Raw genomic sequence first — 20,810 nt, forward strand, 5'->3', positions numbered from 1 at the left:
GCATGTCAGATCACTTTATTGCCACAGTGGCCATGGGCCAGACCCAGGTCCCGGGGGGGGGTCTGGGTCCAGCCCCTTGACCCCTATAATACTGCTGAGAAGATGAACCCTGAGCCTCCATGCACGAGTGCTGAGCATCCTCCATCCCAGTCACCGCAGAGCAGCTCTGGGGCATCACCACCCTCCTGCTGCCTGTACCTCTGGGAGCTGGAGGCCAGGAGCGAAAAGTGAGGCAAGACCAAAGGTGCAGAGTGTGCCAGTCCTGGAGCGTGCCACGGGGGCTGCCACCACGTTCTGCCCTGGGGCTGCTGGCGGTGGGGAGCAGCAGGAGCCCTCTCGGCCCCCTCAGACGTCCATGCCGGGCGCCCGCCCCAGGCCCAGCGCCTGCACCAGCTCGTCACTGAGCCCGCTCTTCAGCGTCCGCCGCACTGCGGGGGGAGCAGAGTGTGGCACCAACAGCACGGGCGGTGCTGGGTGCCAGGGACCCAGACAGGGCGGCCCTGGCATACTGGGGAGAGTGGCAATGGGGTGCAGTGGCATGGGTTGGTCTCAGGGTACATCCTGCTATGGCCTGGTGGGCTCAGCATGGCAGATCACCGGTGGCCCGTGGGGAAGGAGCCAGGCAGGGTGTGGGAACAAGGACACAGAAATAAGACAAGTCATGGGGACAGAGCACAGAGACGTGGAGATGGGACAGAGGATGGGGACAGGGACAGAGATGAGATAGAGTGCAGGGACTGGGCAGAGCATGGGAAGAGAGATATAGAGATGGGACAGGGCATGGGAACAGGGACAAAGAGATGGGAGATGGTAAGGGGACAGGGACACAGAGGTAGGAAAAAGCATCTGGGCAGGGACACTGACATGGGACAGGGACAGAGTACAGGGCCAGTGCATGGGGACAGAGATGGGACAGGGCAGGGGGCAGTGATGGAACTTACAGGACTTCCTATTGCCACGGGACCTCCTGCGCTCCCTGTTGGTGCAGGGCCGGGGGTTGGCATTGTGAGTCACCGATTTCACCAGCCGGTCCATGATTTCATCCGAAGCATCGTCTGGGGAGCTGGGAACATCCTCCTGGGCCGAGGAGCCCTGAGTTGGGGTGGAATGCCCTGTTCCTGCACGGGGACAGTGAGGATGCAGGCATCAGCCACGCCCAGCCAGCCAGGCATGCCTTGAATGCATTTGCCATCCCGCTCCTACCCTGGCTGGCCCGGCTGCGGCGGGCAGGGATATCCACGGGGGAGGTCAGCACACTCTTCATGCTCTCGTGACCCGCTTCCATCTGCTCCTTGGGGCTGCTGGACACCACGGCGGGCGGCAAAACGGCCTCGGCGATGCCAGAGAACTTCTCTGTCTGCGGCGGGAGGAGAGGCGGGTGTCGGGGGCGCGGGGGGCGTCCCCTCCTGCGGGCACACGGCCGAGCGCCCCCGTACCTCGGTGATGAGCCGCCCGCGGGTCTTGCTGCGCTCGCGGTGGGCGGCGCGTTTCTTGTGCTGCTGCAGGACGCGCTCGCGGCAGGTGCGGTACTCCAGGGCGAACTCCCGCAGCAGTTTGCAGATGGGCGTCACCTTCACGTCCCGCGCCGCGCTCGCCGGGTACCCCAGGTACAGCAGGAAGGAGTGAAACCTACGGGAACGTCAGTCGTGGCGGGCCAGTAGCAGGACCGTGGGGCTCCTGCTGTGTCCCCGGGACCTCGAGCCACCAACCTGTTGAGGACGCGCCTGTGCACCACCTTCAAGACGACGATGCGCTGGGTGCTGTCCTTGAGGAACTCTGTCAGCTTGGTCTTCAGCACCGGCTTGGTCTCGTGCTTGGCAATCACCTTCAGGTTGTCCCAGGAGGCCCTGCACCTCCGCTCCAGCTGCACCAGGCTGTTGGCCAGCTCTTCAAAGTCAATCTGGAAGAGTGAGACGTCAGCCCTTGGCCACGCTGGTGGAGCTGGGCAGCCACAGGACCCACACCCTGTCATTGCCTGGGTGTCACCTGCCTTGCCTCACCTTGGCGGAGCGGGTGATGGAGGCAATCTCTGAGTAGAGATCAGTGGTTTCTGGGAACTTCTCTACCACCATCTGGCAGAGATGGTAGAGCAGGGACTGCCGGTGCACGGTGTCCTTCACTTCCGAGACCTTCTCCAGGTAGCCCAGTTCAAAGCCTCTGCTCTGAAACACAATGGACTCTCCATCCCTCCTCCAGCAGACCTCCACTCTTGCAGACCCCGCTAGCACCACCCAGCCTCAGGCACCATCCCAGGCTCCCTGTGGTCCCTCCCCAGTATACCCTTGCACCATGGCTGGTCCTCACCCTGCTCCTCACCTGGGAACCATTCAAGAAGTTGCCCATGGCCAGCAGCGTGGCCAGGATGCACTTGAAGGTGTGATTTTTGGCCAGCTGCTCCATGCCCACCTTCAGATCAAAGAGCGGCTCTGCAATCTCCTGGGCGAGGAGAGAGGCAGGTGAGACCCCTTGGGAACTTCAGCATTCACCCACGAGGACAACCACCCCTGGGGTCCCCCTGCTGGGGAGCTGCAGCCTGTCCCCAGCCAGGATGGCACCTCCCATGCTTGGACATGGCTGGTCCCCACCAGGAACATGCTTGGCTCAGCACTTAGAACTGCTGGGGTGGCAGCGGTGGGAGGGCAGAGGGGAGATGGGGTACATGGCTCTCTACCTGCTCCAGGCTCTCGTAGTCCAGCTTGAAGGCCCAGAGCTGGAGTCTGGCCGTGAGGTCACTGATGGAAGACAGGGCGAGCAGGAACTGCTCTGCAGAGCCCAAGGGCACATCAGGGTTGGCCAACTGGGCCTCCTGGATCTTCTGCTTCTCCTCCTCAGTTGGGACCATGGTCAGGATTTTCTAGGGCAGGGAAAGAGGGATATGTCAGACTCCAGACATGTCATCATGGGACGTGTCACCCCAGGCATCATAGCATGGAGGTCTCCTGGCCAGGGAAATGACCTGCATGAGGACCTCAGAGGGGCTTGTGCTCACCTCAATCCCTTCCTTATTGACTGCAAACTCGTCAAAGTTGAGCACAGCAGTCTTGATGATGTGGACAGGTGGCAGCACTGTGAGGCCAATGTTGATGGCATTGCTCCTCTTGGGGTCCAGCACCACCACGACCTTCTTCCCATCCACAGCTTTCTGCAAAGAGGACAGGATGGGTGGGGACAGCCAGGCAAAGGGCTCATGAGCCCATCATGGACCCCATGGTGAGCCAAACCTATGCACTGCCCATCACTGTCCCCATCAAGCCTCTGGGCTGCTGGTACCCATCCTTGGCATAGGGTAAGGGTGACAGTGCATGCTGAGGGTCCCCACAGGAACCAACAACCTTCCTCCCACCCCTGAAGTCCCCTTGGCCGATGGGTGCCCACTGGTACCTTTGAAGCCGGCACTTCCTTTGACCGCGACTCAAAGAGATGCTCCAGTTTTGCAGCGTTGATCTCGACATTCTGCAGGGATGCCCACAGTGTCCCCTGGCCAAACCTGCCTGGCCCTACAGTGCCATCCAGCTGCTTCAGCTCCTTCCAGAAGAGCTTCACTGTCCTCTTCTTCTTGGCCTGGGAGGGGCCATCTGTTGCTGAGAAGCCTGGCAGCCCTGGTGGGGGTGGGCAGCCAGGGGCTACAGGAGGTGGAGGTGGTGGGCAACCAGGGATGGCAGGAGGTGGAGGTGGTGGTGGTGGGCAACCTGGGATTGCAGGAGGTGGAGGTGGTGGTGGTGGGCAACCTGGGATTGCAGGAGGTGGAGGTGGAGGTGGGAGACAGCCAGGGATGGCAGGAGGTGGAGGTGGAGGTGGTGGGCAACCAGGCATGGCAGGAGGTGGAGGGGGAGCCATCGATGTTCCAGCGCTTGTTGCTGTAATGCCAGAATGGAGGAAGGAGCCATTGGCCATTGGCCCTGTGTCCAGGATGTCAAAATCTTCTTCCTCTCCCAAATCAGTGAAGTCCAGGTCCTTGATCTTCAGCTGCACGGGGCTGGCCTCCAGGCGCTCCCATGTCAGCTCCATGTCCTTCTTGATGGGCATCATCCCGGTGTTCTCCAGCTTCTGCGTGTGGGTCTCGGCATCTATGCTGGACATGGCACGTACCAGCTTGGCGTGGGCACTGGCCACTGGCCCATCTGGAGCCCTGCCACGGAGCCAGGCACTCTCCTGCTCCTGGCTGCTACCTCCCTTGGCATCCATCTCTGCCTCACCCTGGATCCGGGGGGATGAAGGGACCTCAGGGAACACCTTCTCCCTCCCTGGCTCTGAGGAGCCCTTGGCATAGAGCATGTCCAGCATAAACTTGGTGTCAGAGGAGATGGTGCTGCAGGAGTCGGTGGCGTCAGACCGAGCCAGGCGAGACCCTGCAGGGAGAGAGGGAGAAGCTGGGACAACACGCTTGGAGGGAGCAGGTGGTGCTGAGCTGCACGTGGAGTTGGGGTCCTGCTCCATGGTGGGGTGTTCTCGGATGCCAGTGTTTTGAGCAAGGAGGTACCACCAGCTCCTCCATGCTCTGGGTATCACAGTTGTGGCACAGGGACAGAGGGGCCACTAACCCCTGCCCCAGGGGCCCTGATGGGCTGGGAACACACACCCTGGCAGCACTTACTTATGCTGGGTGCCTCCGTCCCAGAATCAGAGGTGCCGCTGTCTCTTTCCCATGCAGGAGCAGCAGGATGCTCCAGTGCAGCATCACCGAGGACGTCGAGCCGCCCCTTGGCCATGGAAGAGATCTTCTCCTTCTGGGCTGCAGCCAGGTTCTCCAAAAAGCGAGCTCTGCAAGACAGAGGTGGGCGTTGGCTGGGAGCAAGGTAGGGATGGGGACAATGGGGACAATGGGCACACCACGCCATGCCACACTGCACAGCCAGCCCTGCAGCACAGAAACCCCCTGCACTGGCAACACCACATCAGGGACCCGGAGGATTCAACCTCCTCTGAGCCCTGCAGAGAGACAGGCGTTTCCCCCAGGGCTTGGGGACAAGGCTCCATGGGAGCCAAAGGCTTGTGCCATCAGGGTGCCACTGTCACCAGTTGGTCCCAACAGACCTGCTGCCCGCTGCAACCCTCATCCAAAAGCTGCAAAACCCATGAGGGCACCCAGGTAGAGACTCGAGGGGACCCTCCTGCTCCTCATGCCCTGCATGGCTGGAGCCCAGACACCTCCAGCCGGGCACCGCCCGAGGAAGCGCATGCCTGGAGACACACGCATGCCTCTACTTACTCAAACCTCTTCAAAATAGGCTTGTCCCCATGCAAGGAGGGGGCATCCTCCCGCCTGAGGGAAAACAGGGGTTAGCCCCCGCTGCCGGCAGCCCCACAGGGCTCGTGTGTCCTGCACACACCCACCTGGCAGCCCTCCAGCACGGGACCCTCACCCTGCCATCACCCTGCGGCCCCAGGGTTCACGGGGAGCTAGGAGAGCCCTGGCAAGCCCCCTCCTGCCCAGGTATCCCGTGGCACTGGGTGCTGGTGAGACGGGACACCGTCTCCCCCACCTGGCCAGGACACTTCGAGCAGGCTGTGCCACCCCCAGCAGGGACACCTCACCCCAAAGTGGGGATCAGAGGGTGCCATCATTCTTTGGGAGATGCTGGTGATGGGGGGAGTAGGATGGGGGCAGCGAGATGGGGGCAAGTCCCCGCTCCCCCTGGAGCATCATGGAATAGGACAAGGGAGAATGTCTTTAAACTGAAAGAGAGTAGGTTTAAATTGGATATTAGGAAGAAATTCTACCCTGTGAGGGTGGTGAGGCCCTGGCACAGGTTGCTCAGAGAAGCTGTGGGTGCCCCATCCCTGTAAGGTGTCCCTGCCTATGACAGGGTGGTTAGAACTAGGTGATCTTTAGGGTCCCTTCCAACCCAAACCATTCCAGGATGCAATGATTCTGTGACATGCTGGGAGGGAGCGCGGGTGCAGAGCCCAGGCACTTACCAGACGGGGGCAGTTTGGCGCAGCCTGCAAAAGGAAAGATAGAAAGAGTGGGCAGAGGAGAGGGCAAGCGTGGGCAGAGAGGAGAATGAGGAGGAGCTGGAGCAGAGCTGTGAGTGCCCAAAGGATGCCCTGGAGCCCCTGTCCAGACCCTCTGATACCTGCTGCCCCATTACATATCTCTCCAGCCCCAGTGCCCTCCCAGACTCTGTTTCCCCCTGGGACAGGCAGAGTGTGCCCTGGGATAGGCACACCTCATGCTCCTGGGAGCCCATCTTGCCACCCCAGGGGACCCCCATGCCCCTCCTGGCTCCTTACTTGTAAACACTGCGCTCTCCTGGGCCCAGGGGCTGCTCCTTCTCGGCCGGGGGGGAGGCCAGGGCCAGCCGCACGCTGGACGCGCTGCTGTAGGTGCTGCTAGGACAGGGTCTGGAATAAGAGGTGACAGGGACTGAGAGCAAGTCCCACAGGACTGCCCTCCACCCTGGCACTGGCACGGATCCCACTGCTGCTTATGCTGCACCCCAGTGTCTGCACCATTCCAGAAGCATCCCCACCACAGACCACCTCCAGCTGCACTTACTCTGCTGGGCTGCTCGGTGAGGGGATATCTGGGGTGCCCTCAGCTGGGGGCTCCTTTGGAGTGCCAGGGGACTCCAGAAGGGACTGGGCATCAGCACTGGGCTCTGGGCAGCCGCTCTGGGACCGCCACCCGCGCCGGCCCTCGTCTGTCCTCCTCCTCTCCTTGCGTCCCCCCGAGGGCGGCTCTTCCACATCATCCTCCAGCTTGAGAGCACTCTGCGGAGGGAGCGGGGGGCATGGCACTGGGCACAGCAGCACCCCTGCCACCCCATGCACACCCCCCCTGCTGACACTGGACGTGGCACGTGGCCAGATCCCACAGGTGCCCCGCTCACTTCGTAGAGTGTGAACTGCTGCTTCAAGTCGAGGTCGGTGCCCTTGCTGCCCAGGTACTCCTGCACCACGTGCTCCATGCCCTGCTGCTCCAGGCAGTCAGTCACGTCATAGAAGGTGTCCTGGTCCGGGAGGGCTGCCAGCGTCTGAGCAGGACCAGAGGGATGCTGCTGGGACTGGGGTGACCCACCCCAAGCCCCACCAGCATGGCACTGTGGGGACACCCCCCCAGACCTTGTTGATGAGTGTCATGGTGAACACCAGCAGCTCCGTGTCAGCCCCGTGGCGTTGCTTCAGGATGGCCATCAAGTTGGACCACGGACAGGCACCTGGGAAAAGCAGCAAGTGCAGGTGACACACGGGCCAGGAGGGGACCCCATCCCCTGGTGGGGACCCTGCGGGAGGCGGGAGCTGCACCCACCTCTCGCCTGGTCCACGGCATTGACGGCGCGGATGAGGAGCAGGGCATTGGGCTCTGTGTACTCCACGAACACCAGGAGCAGCTTCAGTGCCATCTTCACCACCAGGCGAAACTGGGACAAGGGATGGCAGCTGGGATAGCAGCAGTGGCAGGGGCTGCCAGCGTGATGCTGCGGTGGCTGTGCCCACGCCCCACGACTGGGGGTTTTGTTCATGGGGCCAGGGACCTGCAGGTGTGATGTTGATGGCCAAGGGGCACTGGCTCCAGACCTGGAGCAGGACCATCTAACCCAAGTTCTGTGCCAGGGAACATGGTCACATCAGGACGAGGAGCTCTGTGGACCCCAGGTGATTTCCAGATGGTTGGGAGCAGGACCCAACACAAGCAAAGGTACCAGGGCATTGAGCAGAAGTGGAGCACACCCTCTGAGGGATGATGCAAGGGGACAGCCACAGGCAGGGAAGGGGATGCAGCAGGGGGCACAGGCAGCCCCCCAGGAGGAACAGACACTTACTGGGCTTCCCGACAGCGTGTACAGCCACTGGACGGTCTCGTTGTGGTTGATGACACCCTGCATCCCGTCCACAAAGAGCATGATCTGGCTCAAGGCTGCAAGGCAGAGAGTGGGCAGGCTGATGGCATGGGCAGGCTGATGGCATGGCAGGCAGGGGTTGGGCATTCCCATCCCTGCACAGCATTGCCATGGCAATGTCTGGCAGCTGTGAAGACAAAGCCCTGGCAAACTTGCTGGTTCTCTCCCCCTGAGTGTCAGCCCCTCCTCCTTGGGGATGAGCATAGAATCCCAGAATGGTTTGGGTTGGAAGGGACCTTAAAGACCATCTCATTCCAACCCCTGTGCCATGGGCAAGAACACCTTCCGTTAGATCAAGTTGCATCAAAGCCCCATCCAACCTGGCCTTGAACACTTCCAGGGATGAAGCATTCACAGCTTCTTTAGGCAGCTCTGCTCCAGAGGTGCCCTGGGCCCAAATACCAACCCCGGAGGATGTAATTCTGGTAGTTCTGGTCGGCCTCTGCCCCCACTTTGATCAGGCACGTCAACCCATCCAGGTTCACGAACTCAGGTACCAGGTCCTTGTCCTCCTGCAGGGCAAAGGCCAGGTGTTACCCCAGTGTGGGGTGGGCAGCCAGCCCTGGGGGAGGCCCTCGGCCCCTCCCCACCACCATCACCGTACCTGGAAGAGCTGCTTCAGGGAGAAGAGGGATCGCCGCAGCTCCGGCCCCTGTGAGTTGTACAGCTTCTCTGGGAGGGAAGGAGAGATGTGGCCTGAGGGCCTGACTCACAGGGGCTCACTGTTGTACTGGGGCTCCCAAATGCTCCCAGCTTCCTAGGAAAGCCCCACATCCTGACTCAACCCCTGTGCCATCACCCCAGGATGCCAGCATGGCCCCCAACCGTGGGACACTGTGTGGAAGCAGCTGCTGCTCCACAACTACATATTTCAGCCCTGCCACTTTCCTATTTCCTTTTTTTTTCTTTTCTTCTGGCCAGCAATGACACAAATATCCCCTCTGGTTTCCTGTGCACAACCTAAACAGGAACTCTGGCAGAAGCCTGAGCTACTTTTAGCCGTCCCTCCCCAGGCATAGCTGTGCCATGGTCCCAGAGCCCTGTGGCTTGGGAAAAACTGCAGGATGGGGTTGGGAAGGATGGCAGTGTGACACTGGCTGCTTGGGGACAGGACTGTAACTGGGCTGTAACTATGTGCTTATGGGGATGGTGCCTGCAGGCAGGAGCCGGCACTGACCAGCTGGGGCAATGGGAAGCTGGAAAGCCCCATGAGGACACCAAAGCCATTGTGAGTCAGCACTTCCCACATCCAAAAACTGAGTTAGCCAAGCATCCCAACTTATATGGGTCAGGCTTAGAGCTGTAACAAGCCAAAAACAAGATGTCCAAGGAGGCCTCCAGACATGCCCTGTAAAACACGATGTCCCGGCAGCCTCCTCCGCTCTGCTATCAGCTTGTCAGAGCAGCTGAGAGGGAAGGCAGAGCAGCCAGGAGGGAAAGCAGAAGAGCCCAGAGCTCAGACAGAGCCTGGGAACTGCTGGTAAAGAGCATGGCCATGACCCCAACCCCGGGCTTCCTGTCCCTTCCTGCAAGGCCCAGCTGCAGCCCTGCACAGCCAGCTGATGCCCATCTGGCATCGCTCTGCTCAGTGCTCGTTTCCCCCCTGCTAAAGATTAAAAAGAGGCTTGAGACTCCCGAATATTTTGCAGGACCTTGGAGCAGGCTGCCCGAAACCATGGCAGCACTTTCTGCTGCGTAAGAGCTGTTTGTTTGTCTCCTGCAAAGCTATATTTAGAGCTTGCCTGAATGACCCAGAATAACTGCAGTGGGTGGTGGGCTCCCAGCCCAAGAGGCAAAAGTCCCAATCTGTGAGGATGGAGGGGATTGACCCAGCGGGCCCCCCATGGGGACCACGTGCCCTGGTCTTTGGGAGGGCTTATGGGGCGGGAGCAGCCCTGGGCTGTATCGCTCCCTCTCTCCATCACAAAAAGCCTGGCCAAAACTCACCACAGAGGCCAAACCCCCACCATCCGGGGTGGACGAGCCCCTGGACACACACCAGCCTGGAGGAGGGAGCAGCCCCCACTCACCGATGATGGCGTGGACTCGGACGGAGAGCTGCGTGCGCAGGATCAGGGTCGGCCGTCTCCCCTTCCTAGGGCAGAGGAGAATGCGGTGTGAGCACCTGCAGTGGGACCACCACAGCCCCTGGCCCCTTGCCCATGGTCTTCATACACACATGGGGCCCCCGTGTCCTGTCCCCAGAGGGCTCGGGCACCCCACGTGCCTCACCTGACCTCCTCGTAGAAACCCTCCAGATCATCCTTCTGCTCCAGCAGGGACAAGTCAAGGTCCAGGTAGTGTCCAGAGGGTGAGACCTGCAGCGTGCAGTCCTCCAGCTGGGGATGCAGACAGACAAGATGAGCCTCTGGGCCCACCACAGCCTTTCTGGTTCCCAGAGCATTCCCGGGTCACCCTCCCACCTGCACCGAGCCCAGGAGGCAGACACATCTTGGAACAGGGTGGCAGATCCCGCCTGTCCTCAAGTGTTGGCCATGCAGGGACATGCCCCAGCACCCTTCATCTCAGCCTGGTGCTAACTAGGGAGAAACATGGAGTCCCAGGCTGGGAAAGCCTGAGTGATGGTGGTCCCACTGCTGTGGGGCTCCTTGGCAATCCCTTAGGTGGGAACCACGGCAAGAGGCTTGATCTGCTCCCTGGGGCTCCCCTTAGTCAGCAGGGTGTGACTGGGGCAGGATCCACCTCCTTCCAGGGCTGAGGAATCGCCTCCGCCTGCGGGAACTGGGTCTGCCAAGGCACCCAGCCCAGCCAGGGACACCCCAAAGCAGGGCGAGCCCCATATAGAGGTCCCCTGGCTGACACACCCTCTGACTCAGCCCGCAGCCTCGTGGCATCTTCCACTGGGATGGGGAAAAGCACAGCCCAAGACAAGGCTGGGGTGAGGGTATCTTCCCAGAAAGTCCACTTACAGCACCCAGGGCACACCCCTGCCAGTGGGCACAGCACCCACAAAGCCCCTGAGCCACCTGGAAGCCAGCAGCACCCCACAGCACCCAGGCAGGTCTCCTGGGACAGGGCAATTTGCCCTCGGTGGGTGAGTAGGAGCAGAGAGAGGGCAGTGCCAGCACTGCCTCCCCAGCACATCTCGACCTGTTCCTAAAGCATTTGCAAACTCCCCTGCCCTTCCCACCCCACCTCTGAGGAACAGATCTGCAGAGCAGGAGCTGTCTGGGGATAAAACCCCATTATTAATGCTGCTCCTGCTGCAAAAAAAAAAAAGCAAGCAACACAAACAGCAATGGGGGAGAGAAGTAGGGACCCACCATCCACCTAAAAGCCCACCTCGATTTCAGCTTCAAATTGCAAAAAGCTCCAAGCACAGCCCTGTGGCTGAGGAGCTCAGATGGAAACAGTCACAGCTCCTCTGTCTTTCCCACCCATGCCTTTCCCCACTGTGATCCCAGACACCCCCAGCAATGCTGGGTATGGCTCCTGCACCTCAATGGGGTTTCTTTCCATGACATTCCCATCTCCTGAAGACCCAAGACTGTGCAAGAGCTCAGAGGTATGAATTCACTGCGAGTGTGACGTTAATGGCAGAGGGCAAAGTAAAAATGCCACACGCACTGAGTAACCAACGCTGACCACGCCCTGGAATAACGGGCAATTTGGCAGGGCCCTGTTGGGCTGATGTTGTTCAGGATCCTGCTCCACCTCCCATGGTCACCAGCCACTCCAGCCAGCCATGGCAACGTGCACAAACACCTGCTGGCACCAGGCAGGTGCTCCTGGCTGCCTCACAGTGACCCCACACAGGATTTGCTCGCTGGGGAAAACTTCAGTTCCTCCACAGGGACAGGCTCTCCTGCATCCCAGGGCATCCCTGGATCCACCCAGGCATCCTTGCAGCTGCCCAGGCAATCCTGCATCCTTCTGGGTGTCCTTGCAGCCATCCCTGCATGCTTCTGGCCACCCCTGCATCCTCCCAGCCATCCTTGTATTCCCACAAGCATCCTGGCATCCCCACAGGCATCCCTGAATCCTCCTGGGCATCCTCTTAGGCATCCCCGCATCCACCCAGGCACTCAAACACAGCAAAGAGCAAATCAGCTCCAGCACAAAAGCTTTGCCTTCTCTGGGCTGCCAGTAAGCCCAGTTAACATCCCCAGCTCCTGCAGGGCCGATGACAAGTCCCAGCTGGAGGGGGAGGCCAAGCCCCTGGGACCCGACCCCGCACATTTCCCGTGTGAGCTTGGCAGTGCTTCCCACTAGGGATGCTCCAAGCACTGGGCCTGGGTTTGGCTGTGACCCCCCCCCTGGCAAACACCATCCCCTGGGGAGGGAGACAGGCCGTCCCAGGCTCCTGCTGCCCCTGCCAAAAATCATGGGCGGCACTTCCGCACCAGGGAGCACCGACTGCCCCAGGGCCGGGGTCACTCCGGTTATCCGGACGAGGGGTTTATGCCCTGCAGGATCCGAGCTGGGACTGCAGGGTCATGCTGCTGGGGACGGCACGTTGGGGTCATGGGTTGCTGACAGCTCCCAGTGAGGGTGGCTCTGATCCATCTGCCTCCTGCCTGGAAAACTGTTATAAAATGAGCCAGGATTTGAGGGCAATGGGGACTTGAGGGCAAAGCAGAGCTGGGAGAGGAGAGAGTCCCACGCTCACACATCCAGCACACAGCTCCTGGAAGTCCCAGCCATCCTGCAGAAGCATGGATGTGCCTCACCCACAGGACTGAGATCTTGCTGAGGACAAGATGCTGGTGCCAGTCCTGACAGGGGACAAGGACCCCATGACCTGGAAAAGGTTCCTCTGTTGAATGCCCCATCCCTGGAAGTGTTCAAGGCCAGACTGGATGGGACTTGGAGCAACACGGTCGAGTGGAAGGTCCCTGCCCACTGCAGGGGGATGGAAGTAGATGATGCCTTTAAGGTCCTTTTCAACCCAAACCATTCCAGGATTCTATGGGGCTGTGATGGAGACATCTCCACCTCCAATATGGAGACATCCTCCACTCACAGCTGAACTCACACCACCCACCACAGCATCACATCTTCCTGCTCACTCCTATCATGGCATCCCCACACGGGAAGATGCTCCAAGGCCAGGCAGTGAGTATCCTCTTTATCTGCCAGCAAAGGAAACACTTTTACTCGCTTTCTAACACTTTCTTGTTGTGGCAACCACAATTTCCAAAATTGCTGCAGCTCTTCTAGAAAGGCTATGGGGAAATGACAGAAAAAATCAGTTTATTTATATAATACAGAATAAATAAACATAGGCAGCAGTTAAACACAAGGCACCAGTAGGTCAGAAACCCCTGGCATCACCAGCCTCTGCTCACCCTCCCAAAACACACGGGGACTGAGGGTTTATAGAGCTGCGCCACAGAGGCAACCCCCACCCCAACCAAGCACGTTCACCATGATTTGGTTTCAGGGCTAAGAGGGGTGTCTGCTGCCAGGGCACTCAGGTGCTGCCTCCTGTCCATCCCTGCATGATGGATGGCAGCAAGTGGATGGGAACACTGCCACTGCCCTATCACTGGGGGCGGGGAATAATACCCAAGCCAGGAGGGAACTCTGGAGGTCACCCAGAGTTGGCCCAGAACTTCACACTTGTGTCCCTCTTGAAGCTACTCCAGCCAGGCTCATTGCTCATTAACAGACCCCTCATTACTCATCAACAGACCTGCAGCAGCGTGAGGACCCCAGTCCTGGGGAGCAGTCGGTGTCCTGGCAAAACCATGGCATGAATTCCCAGCTGCAGCTCCCACCCCGGGATCCGTGCAAGGAGGGTGCTGGGAGCTGGGGAGCACCAGGGGCTGCTGAGCACCAACACTTGGCTCCAAGTGTACAACAAACTGGGGGACAGCAGCGCCACTGAGAACCCCACCTCATGCTTTTGTGCCTTCCAGAGGTTAAGTGGGGCAAAGACCCTCAGTGAAGCCCTCCCCAAGCCCGGTAGGAAACAGAGGACAATGGGGCTGTGGGATGGAGCTTGTGCTCTTCACACACGCACCGAGGTCAGCCCAGCAGCTCCTCTATCGAGCACAAGAGCTCTCAGTGAGCTTAGGGCACAGAGGCCAGCGAGCTGTTTGCTCTTCCCAGGTTTCCGGGGGAGGAAGGAGAAAGCAGAACTCCAGCCTCTGGGGTTTTGCAATTGTTTGGAAAAATCCCCAGATTCAGAGGTGAGATAGTGCTGGGGGCAAGGGAGTACAGTGGCCTTTGGGGACTGAAAGGACGGCCAAAAAAATCTGCCCTGTCAAAACCTGCTTGCGGAGGTTCAGAAAACACCCACACCCCGCACAGGCATCACCCAAGGGTACTGAAAAATGCTGGAAAGCAGGAGAAGATAGTATCGGCCTGGAGGCAAACAATGCAGCAGCAGCAAACAAAGCTGGAAGGTATTTCCAAGCACAAACACACTTTCCGGAGAACATGAAAAAGTCATCAGAGACGGGTCGTGCTCAGGGAGAGGAAGCACCGAGGGTGTCATGGGGCAGGACAGGCTGTTCAAACCTCTTGCTCATCATCTCTAGGCTGTTCCCAGCACAGGGTGCAGCTCTGCTGTGCCCAGGGAGGGCAGGACCCAGCTGCTCCCCCATGGCAGCTCATCCCCTGGGTGCCTGCAGCTGGATTCAATGATGACGATATGGGGACCCCCCAGCTCAGCTCCCTCCCAGCTGCTTCACCCTCTTCCTGGTGCTCTGCAGGTCCAGGCACACTGCCCAGCAGGACAAACCTGGCACCAGGCACCCCAGCTGAATTTTTTTTCAGCCAGTTCCTTGGGAAAAATCCAACTGTTCATTTACTAATTTTAGGGTGGCGACTAATGGAGCTGAGCACTACCTGGCACAAAGGGCACCAGGGGAAGTTTCAGCTGGTTGTGCCAGGGTAACAACATCTGCATGGCTCCAGCTCTGAATTTGGACTTAACTGGGTGCTTCAGGAGACTGACCTCACTCCACAGGGTGTAAATCCTGCTGCAGGAGGCTCCCAGTGAAGACATCGGCTCATGCAATCCCCAGCCAGCATCCCAGCTTGTCTACTGCAGCCCTCACTGGCTCAGAAAGCTTTGTGTGGTAAAGGCAGCATGGTTTATAACCTATAGAATCCATATAACTCAGGAATTTGGTTTAGAAACCCAGCACAGGGTCCTACCAGCTCACCTGCGATTTCACCAAGGGTCATGGGGCGATGCAAGGAAACCACAGGAAAAAACATCCAAAGCTTGGCTTAGGCAGAGAACAGAACCTGAAATCCCAGGATCAACACACCTCTGCTGGGCTCAGGACCTCCTTGGAAGGCTCCTGCCCTTGGGAACTCTGCGTCCAGTCCCCTCCCCGTGCCACCATGGCAGCACTCCGATCCCATTACAGCCAACTCCTGCCCGGGGAGCAGAGCACACGCCTGAAATTTGAGTTTGCTCCATTCGTCATGTCCCAGGGCTGTTTGTTCCCAAACAAACTCCGTTTAGTCACCGCCTAAAAATCGCCTTAAAATCCCATGACGGCGACATGAGACGTTGCTGCTTTGCTCCAAGGAAAATTAAAAGAAGGATAAAGGGGAATTTTTTTTGCTGCAGACAAAGGTCTCACAGCGATCCACTCTCCCCTGACAGGCCAGCAAGCTCAGTGCCAGGCACACCAAGCTGATTTCCCCCTCCTGCTGTCCCATCTCTGCTCTGAATCCACACTCCCCCAGACAGTCTGGGTTCCTGCCTGGATTCCTGCCTCCCTTCCCTGCACTCCTGCAGTGCTGCAAGACAGATGCTCAGCCATTGCCAAAGCTCTGCTGGGTCCCGTGTTCCTAAGGAGGAAAACAAGCCTGTCTCCATCCTGTGAAGGATGCATCACGCCAACAAGGAAGGTCCCCCGTCTTCCCTGTCTCCTCCACTTCCCAGTCCCCTTTTACCAGCCTGAGTCAGGCCTGAGGACACACAAGCAAGACACAATGCCTCGCTTCACCTTCGTCCTTCTGCCTTCCTCCCGGCTGGAGGAAATTGCTCAGCACGAATTTCCGCGCTGCTCTCTGGCGGCAAAGCTGCCGCCGGATCGGGGAGAGACGAGGGGCTGCAGAGGGGCTGACGAGGAGCCTCTCCGGCCCCACTGTCACCTCCCCAAGGCCCAGCTGCCCCAGGGAGCGGGGACACAGGACGGGTCCCCGGGGTTAGGGAGCCAGTGTGCTCCCGTCGAGGTTCAGCTCCGCTCCTGGCAGCCGGCGTGGATGTGGGATGCCGAGGTGGGAGCACGCTGCCCGGCTCTGCCCCGACGACACGGGGTTGGACGCTTGCCTCCCCCTGCCTGGGTTCCTGCCTGCTCTGAGCAAGCACAACCTCTTCCTCCTTGCCGACTCATCCGGGGCAGGCCGAGAGCTGGCATCTCCCGCGGGGGCTCCGGCATCTCGCCGTGACTCACACCGGGACTGCTGCCCGGGATTTACCGCCCCATCCCTCGCCTCCCCGGCCCCCTCTGGCCGGCAATCCCCACTCTGTCCCCCGTCCGATACCTGCCCAGTGCCTTCCCCAGCGCCCCCCGCTCCCCCTCACCGGCAGCGGGGCCCCGAGCAGGCGATGCAGCGCGGGCAGCTGCGCCCCGAGGGCCAGCGCCTCCTCCACGGCATAAACCGGGGCTCGCCGGGGCTCCGGGAAGCTGCCGCAGCCGAAGGGATCCGCATCCTCCAGGTACTGCACCCGGCAGGGCACGGTCGCCTCCGCCGCCTCCGCCGGCTCCCCCATGGCCACGGCCCCGCCGCCGCCGCGGCCCCGAGCGCCGCCGCTGCCGGGGACGGCGGGGCGGGCACGGCCCTCGGCCCGGCCCCTCGGGCCCGCCCCGTCCCGGGAGCACCAGCGGCGCTCGGCGCGCCCTCCCGCGGGCATCCCGCCGGGATGCTCCAGGCCTCGGGTTGCTCCAGCGTCTGCGGGGCTCCGCCGGGATGCTCCGGATCAGGGATGCTCCATGCTGAGGGATGCTTCAGTCCCCGGGATGCTCCGGCATCAGGGATGCTCCATGCTGAGGGATGCTTCATCCCCGGGATGCTCCAGGCTCTGGGAGCTCCGGGCTGCCCCGGAGGGCCAGGTAGGGCTGCTTGCCCCGGGTGAACTGGAGCACGGGGGGGTGCCTGGGCTGCACCTCCCCATCCCGGGGCAGGGAGGAACTGGCACGGGATGAGTGGCCTGGAGTCATGGGTGCCGTGGTGCCGCCCTGGAAGCAGGGCAGCTCGGGGCCTCCACGGACAGTGTTGATGCTAACGAGGGTGTTATACATCCAAGGTATCAATGCTAACGGTGTTGTGTTAATTGCCAAGGCTATGGCAGGCTTGGAAATGAGGATGCAAAGGAGAGAGCCAGGGCCCCTGGGGAGACCCAGGAGGGAAACATGGATGCATCAGGGATGGGACTGGGGACATGAGAAGGTGTCATTGCTCTTGGAGTCGGCATTAGTCTACAACTGCCTGGAATCCCTGAAAGGAGGTTGTGGCAAGGTGGGGGTTGGGCTCTTCTCCCAGGTAACAAGAGACAGCACAAAGGAAAATGATCTCAAGTTGCACAATCCCACAAGGCAAAGCTTGTGCAAAAATCATCTTACTTTCTTTTTTACAGAGCAGTGACGATGGTCAGATGTGATGAAGTGGTGGGCAGGGAGCTTTCCCCTTGCTCCAGGCTCCAGCCCCCATGCCCCAGATGTTGGCAAATGTTTGCAGCACGTTTGCGCCTGAGCAGAGAGATGGGAAGAGGTGCTGGCATCAAGGCTGCCAGGAAGGTGTCCTGCAGCTCATTTCCCCCCAGGCAGGGGGCTCAGCCGGGCACTCAGCATTCAGAGGTGCCCATGCCCTACCACTCCTAAGAGGGAATCTTGGGTGCCCCCCTGGGTGCTCTCAGGCTGGTGCTCAGGCAGTGTCTGGGGCAGGGGTGGGTGGTCTCAGCTGGGAAGGAGCTGGTTGTGAGTGGGATCAGGTGTGTGGGGAGGGTGGGAATTTAGTGGGTGCAGTGAGTGAGCATGGGAGGATTCAGACAGAGTAAGGACACTGGGGGAGGGCACAGGAGACCAAGGTGATGCAAAGGGCACTGGGCAGGTGCCAGGGGATTGGCATGGGGTAGGGGGCAGTGTGGGGGCACCAGGATAATGCAAGTGGCACTGGGGCAGTTGCAGGGAGGACTGAGACAGGGGCAGGGGGCTGGCATGGGCCAAGGGGACTAGCGCGGGGTGGGGGGCTCCAGGAGGGTGCAGGTGAGCTGGGATGGACGGGGGTACAAGGGGACAGTACCGGGGGTGCGGGGCGGGCCGGTCCCGGTCGGGGCGGGGCCCGTGGCGCGGGGGCTGTCCCGGCGCGGCCCCACGTGCGCATGACGCGGGCGGGGGCCGGGACCGGGACCGGGACCGCGGCGGAGCGGAGCGGCGGGAGCGGCGGGGCCATGCAGCCCCCGGCGGCCTCCCCCGGCCCCGCCGCCCCGGCGGGAGCTGAGCTGCTGCGGTGGCAGTGGCAGGAGGTGCAGGCGCCCTGCCTGGTGGCCGCCTGGATCCTGGTGGCCAGCCTGGCCAAGATCGGTGAGTGTCCCCGTGTCTCTCCGCGCTCCGGTCCCCCGTGCTCAGCCCCCAGGGAAAGCGGGGGGATATGCGGCATCGCCGGCGGGTCCGGGGGCACCCGGGACGAGACGTGTCACGGCACACCGGGTCACGGGTCATGGGGACGAAGCCGGCTGGTCACCACCCCCAGCGGGGTCGCGGGGGTCGAGGACCGCCCCACGCCGCGCCGCATCCTCCGTGCCCTGCGCGGGGTGATGCGCGGGGACGGGGAGAAGGTACCACCCGAAGGACGAGGTGGGGGCCAGAGGCTGTCTTCCCTGCAATGGATGGGCGGGTCGGCGCAGAGGAGGGAAGAGATGCCCCAAAGGATGTCCCGCGTTCTCAAAGGCTGGAACGGCACATGCCATTGGCAGGTCTGGAAGCCATTGATCCTCCCCCCCCCCCCCGCCCCAGCCCCAGTAAGGGCTTGGTGCTGCCAGTGTCAGGCAGAACGTGTCCCCAGCAGGCTGCGGACGGGTCCGTGCCTGCAGTCCCCTCCTGCGGGTCACTGGGGATCGGCGTGGCCTCGGGCTCTCGTGCTCCCCAGCACAGGACCACGCAGCCGGGGAGGCTCCGCCGCCAGAGGCTGTGTGGGAAGGCGCAAGGAGGATGTGTGTGAGCTGCGCAGGGCTGGGCTCCCCCACCAGCACCCGGGGCGCTGGGGAGGGGACGCCCGCGCGTGGGTGCCAAACAGGGTCCCCAGGGGCTGGTCCCCCGCAGTGCCCCTGCCTGCAGTGCTGGGCCCAGGGGACGAGATTGTGACCTTGAGGCAGGTTTCCTCCTCGGGGACCCTGCCGAGGGCGCAGCCCCCGTAGTGGGGGTGTAAGCACCCTCTTAGTTTGGAACTGGTGGGTTCAGAGTTAGGCAGGGGAGTTTTCGAGCAGTCAGGGACTTGCAGCAGCACTCGGTAGACAGGGGACAGCTACAGCTCTGGCCACCAGCTGGCCTCTGCCTGTCCCAAGCATCATCGTGGATCTCACAGTCCTCTCCTTCCTTGCCTTCTCACAAGGGAGTCCTGAAGCATCGCGAGGAATGAATTAAAGGGCGTTGTAAGCTTAAAAATACAGCCCTCTGCTGTAGCTGTGCCACCTCCAGCTGCTGAGTGCGTCCCTCCTACCTGCAGAAGATCAGAGAGACAATTCCCTTCCCTGGCTCTTATTTTTTTCTCTCGAACGTCTCCCTGGAGCTGCTCCCTGTGCAGGTTTCCCTTGATGTGCTCCACTAATCACCCTGGACTTTGCCCTAGTGAGTGCAAGAGGGCCTGAGCTGGGATCATTCCCAAGCCCCGAGACCTGCCACACTCTTCCAGCCCTGAGGAAAGCTGATGGTCACTCTCCCTCTCCATCTGGGAGACACAACCCTGATGATTGGTAGCTTTGGGCTGTCTGGCTCAACGTATCCAATGGGTCTGATGGATACTCAGAGCCTGGGCATGGGTGTCCCCAGAGGTGGCATGTGCGGTCCCCAGCGTGCACAGGAGCCCACAGAGGAGATGAACCAGGGGTGGAGGATTTTGGGGAGCAGAGAGGGCAGTGCCAGCTGTGGTGGCCATGGACACTGGGCATAGGCTGGCGCAGAGGAACCGCTGTGGTTGTGGTGCTGGGCTGCCAGCTCACAGCCCTGTGATTGCAGGGGAGGAAGTGGCCCCATGCCTGGGTGATGGGGAAATGACACTGTGGGCTCTGTTCTCAGAGGCAGTCACGATGCTGGGGTGCCCCGAGCCAGCAAACAGCCGGGGCGGGGAAAAACTGGCTTGGGTGTTGCCTTCCTGCACAGTGAGGCATCATCTGGGCCTTACTGCCTTTTCAGTCCTTGGTCAGAGCACAGGATGTGGGGAAGAGAGAAGTGAGGAGCATTGCCCCAGATGTGCTCCTTACCCATGGCTCTCCCACGGGCAGGGGTTCACCAGCAGACAAGATATTTTTCCACTCAGCAGCATCCTCATGGTTGCAACCCTCTCTCCTCACACCATCACCTCTGTCCCCAGCTGCTCCTGTCTTGGTTTAGGTGTTTTGCCATTTCCCAAGCTCCAGAGGAGCAGAGCAGGTTTTGGCCCCAAGTCGTCTCAATGGCAAATCCTGTATTATGGATGCCTGAGTATGGATTATGGCTCTGAAGTTAATTCACATGTGGCTAAGTTACTGTTGCTGTGGGAACCTTTAATGCTGAAATCCTTGACTAGCATGTGTAAAATTAGAGCTCGTTCTGCCCGTCCCCACTGGCAGCTCCCTACGACTCAGGGGAGCTCGTGTGCTGCCGTTTGCTTGGGAGGTTGGCAGCTTTCCTCATCAGCCAGGGGATTTTGGACAAGCAGGGTCTTTCCCAGTGATGCTGCTCCTTTCTTTGCCCAAGTTTTTGGCTTGCAGGGAGTAATCATAGAACTAAGAATGGTTTGGGTTGGAAGGGACCTCCATCCAACCCCAACGAGTTCATC

General features: G+C 60.6%; 2 protein-coding genes across 7 annotated transcripts in view; one reads left to right on the top strand and one right to left on the bottom strand.

Annotated features, from left to right (window-relative positions):
* On the bottom strand, positions 1–16,704 carry FHOD1 (formin homology 2 domain containing 1). Of its 3 annotated transcripts, none has more exons than XM_064670751.1 (24): positions 16,360–16,704; positions 10,077–10,183; positions 9,875–9,939; positions 8,449–8,516; positions 8,251–8,356; positions 7,767–7,861; positions 7,253–7,364; positions 7,066–7,160; positions 6,834–6,977; positions 6,500–6,714; positions 6,235–6,345; positions 5,920–5,943; positions 5,210–5,263; positions 4,595–4,761; positions 3,382–4,349; positions 2,990–3,142; positions 2,672–2,854; positions 2,317–2,436; positions 2,001–2,162; positions 1,710–1,900; positions 1,437–1,629; positions 1,204–1,357; positions 942–1,118; positions 1–428 (listed from the first exon to the last, which is right to left on the bottom strand). In XM_064670751.1, exons 1-24 carry the CDS (start codon positions 16,687–16,689, stop codon positions 346–348), a joined length of 4,077 nt encoding a protein of 1,358 aa, XP_064526821.1. In that variant the 5' UTR covers positions 16,690–16,704; the 3' UTR covers positions 1–345. The 3 variants fall into 3 exon arrangements, with proteins under 3 accessions (XP_064526821.1, XP_064526823.1, XP_064526822.1); XM_064670753.1 differs by lacking the exon at positions 16,360–16,704 and adding an exon at positions 14,770–14,907; XM_064670752.1 differs by lacking the exons at positions 5,210–5,263; positions 5,920–5,943.
* The window catches only part of SLC9A5 (solute carrier family 9 member A5), a 15,551-nt gene continuing 11,443 nt past the window's right edge, over positions 16,703–20,810 (top strand). Inside the window, exons 1-2 of one of the 4 annotated variants that reach the window (XM_064670757.1) lie at positions 16,731–16,888; positions 17,413–17,632. In XM_064670757.1, the coding sequence (XP_064526827.1) occupies positions 17,485–17,632 (148 nt within the window). In that variant the 5' untranslated portion in view covers positions 16,731–16,888; positions 17,413–17,484. Of the gene's footprint in view, positions 16,889–16,938; positions 17,633–18,141; positions 18,359–20,810 lie in introns of those variants that run through there. The other 3 variants (XM_064670758.1, XM_064670756.1, XM_064670755.1) reach the window with 3 other exon arrangements.

The sequence above is a fragment of the Pseudopipra pipra genome, chromosome 14, assembly GCF_036250125.1.
Source record: "Pseudopipra pipra isolate bDixPip1 chromosome 14, bDixPip1.hap1, whole genome shotgun sequence".
Classification (NCBI taxonomy): domain Eukaryota; kingdom Metazoa; phylum Chordata; class Aves; order Passeriformes; family Pipridae; genus Pseudopipra; species Pseudopipra pipra.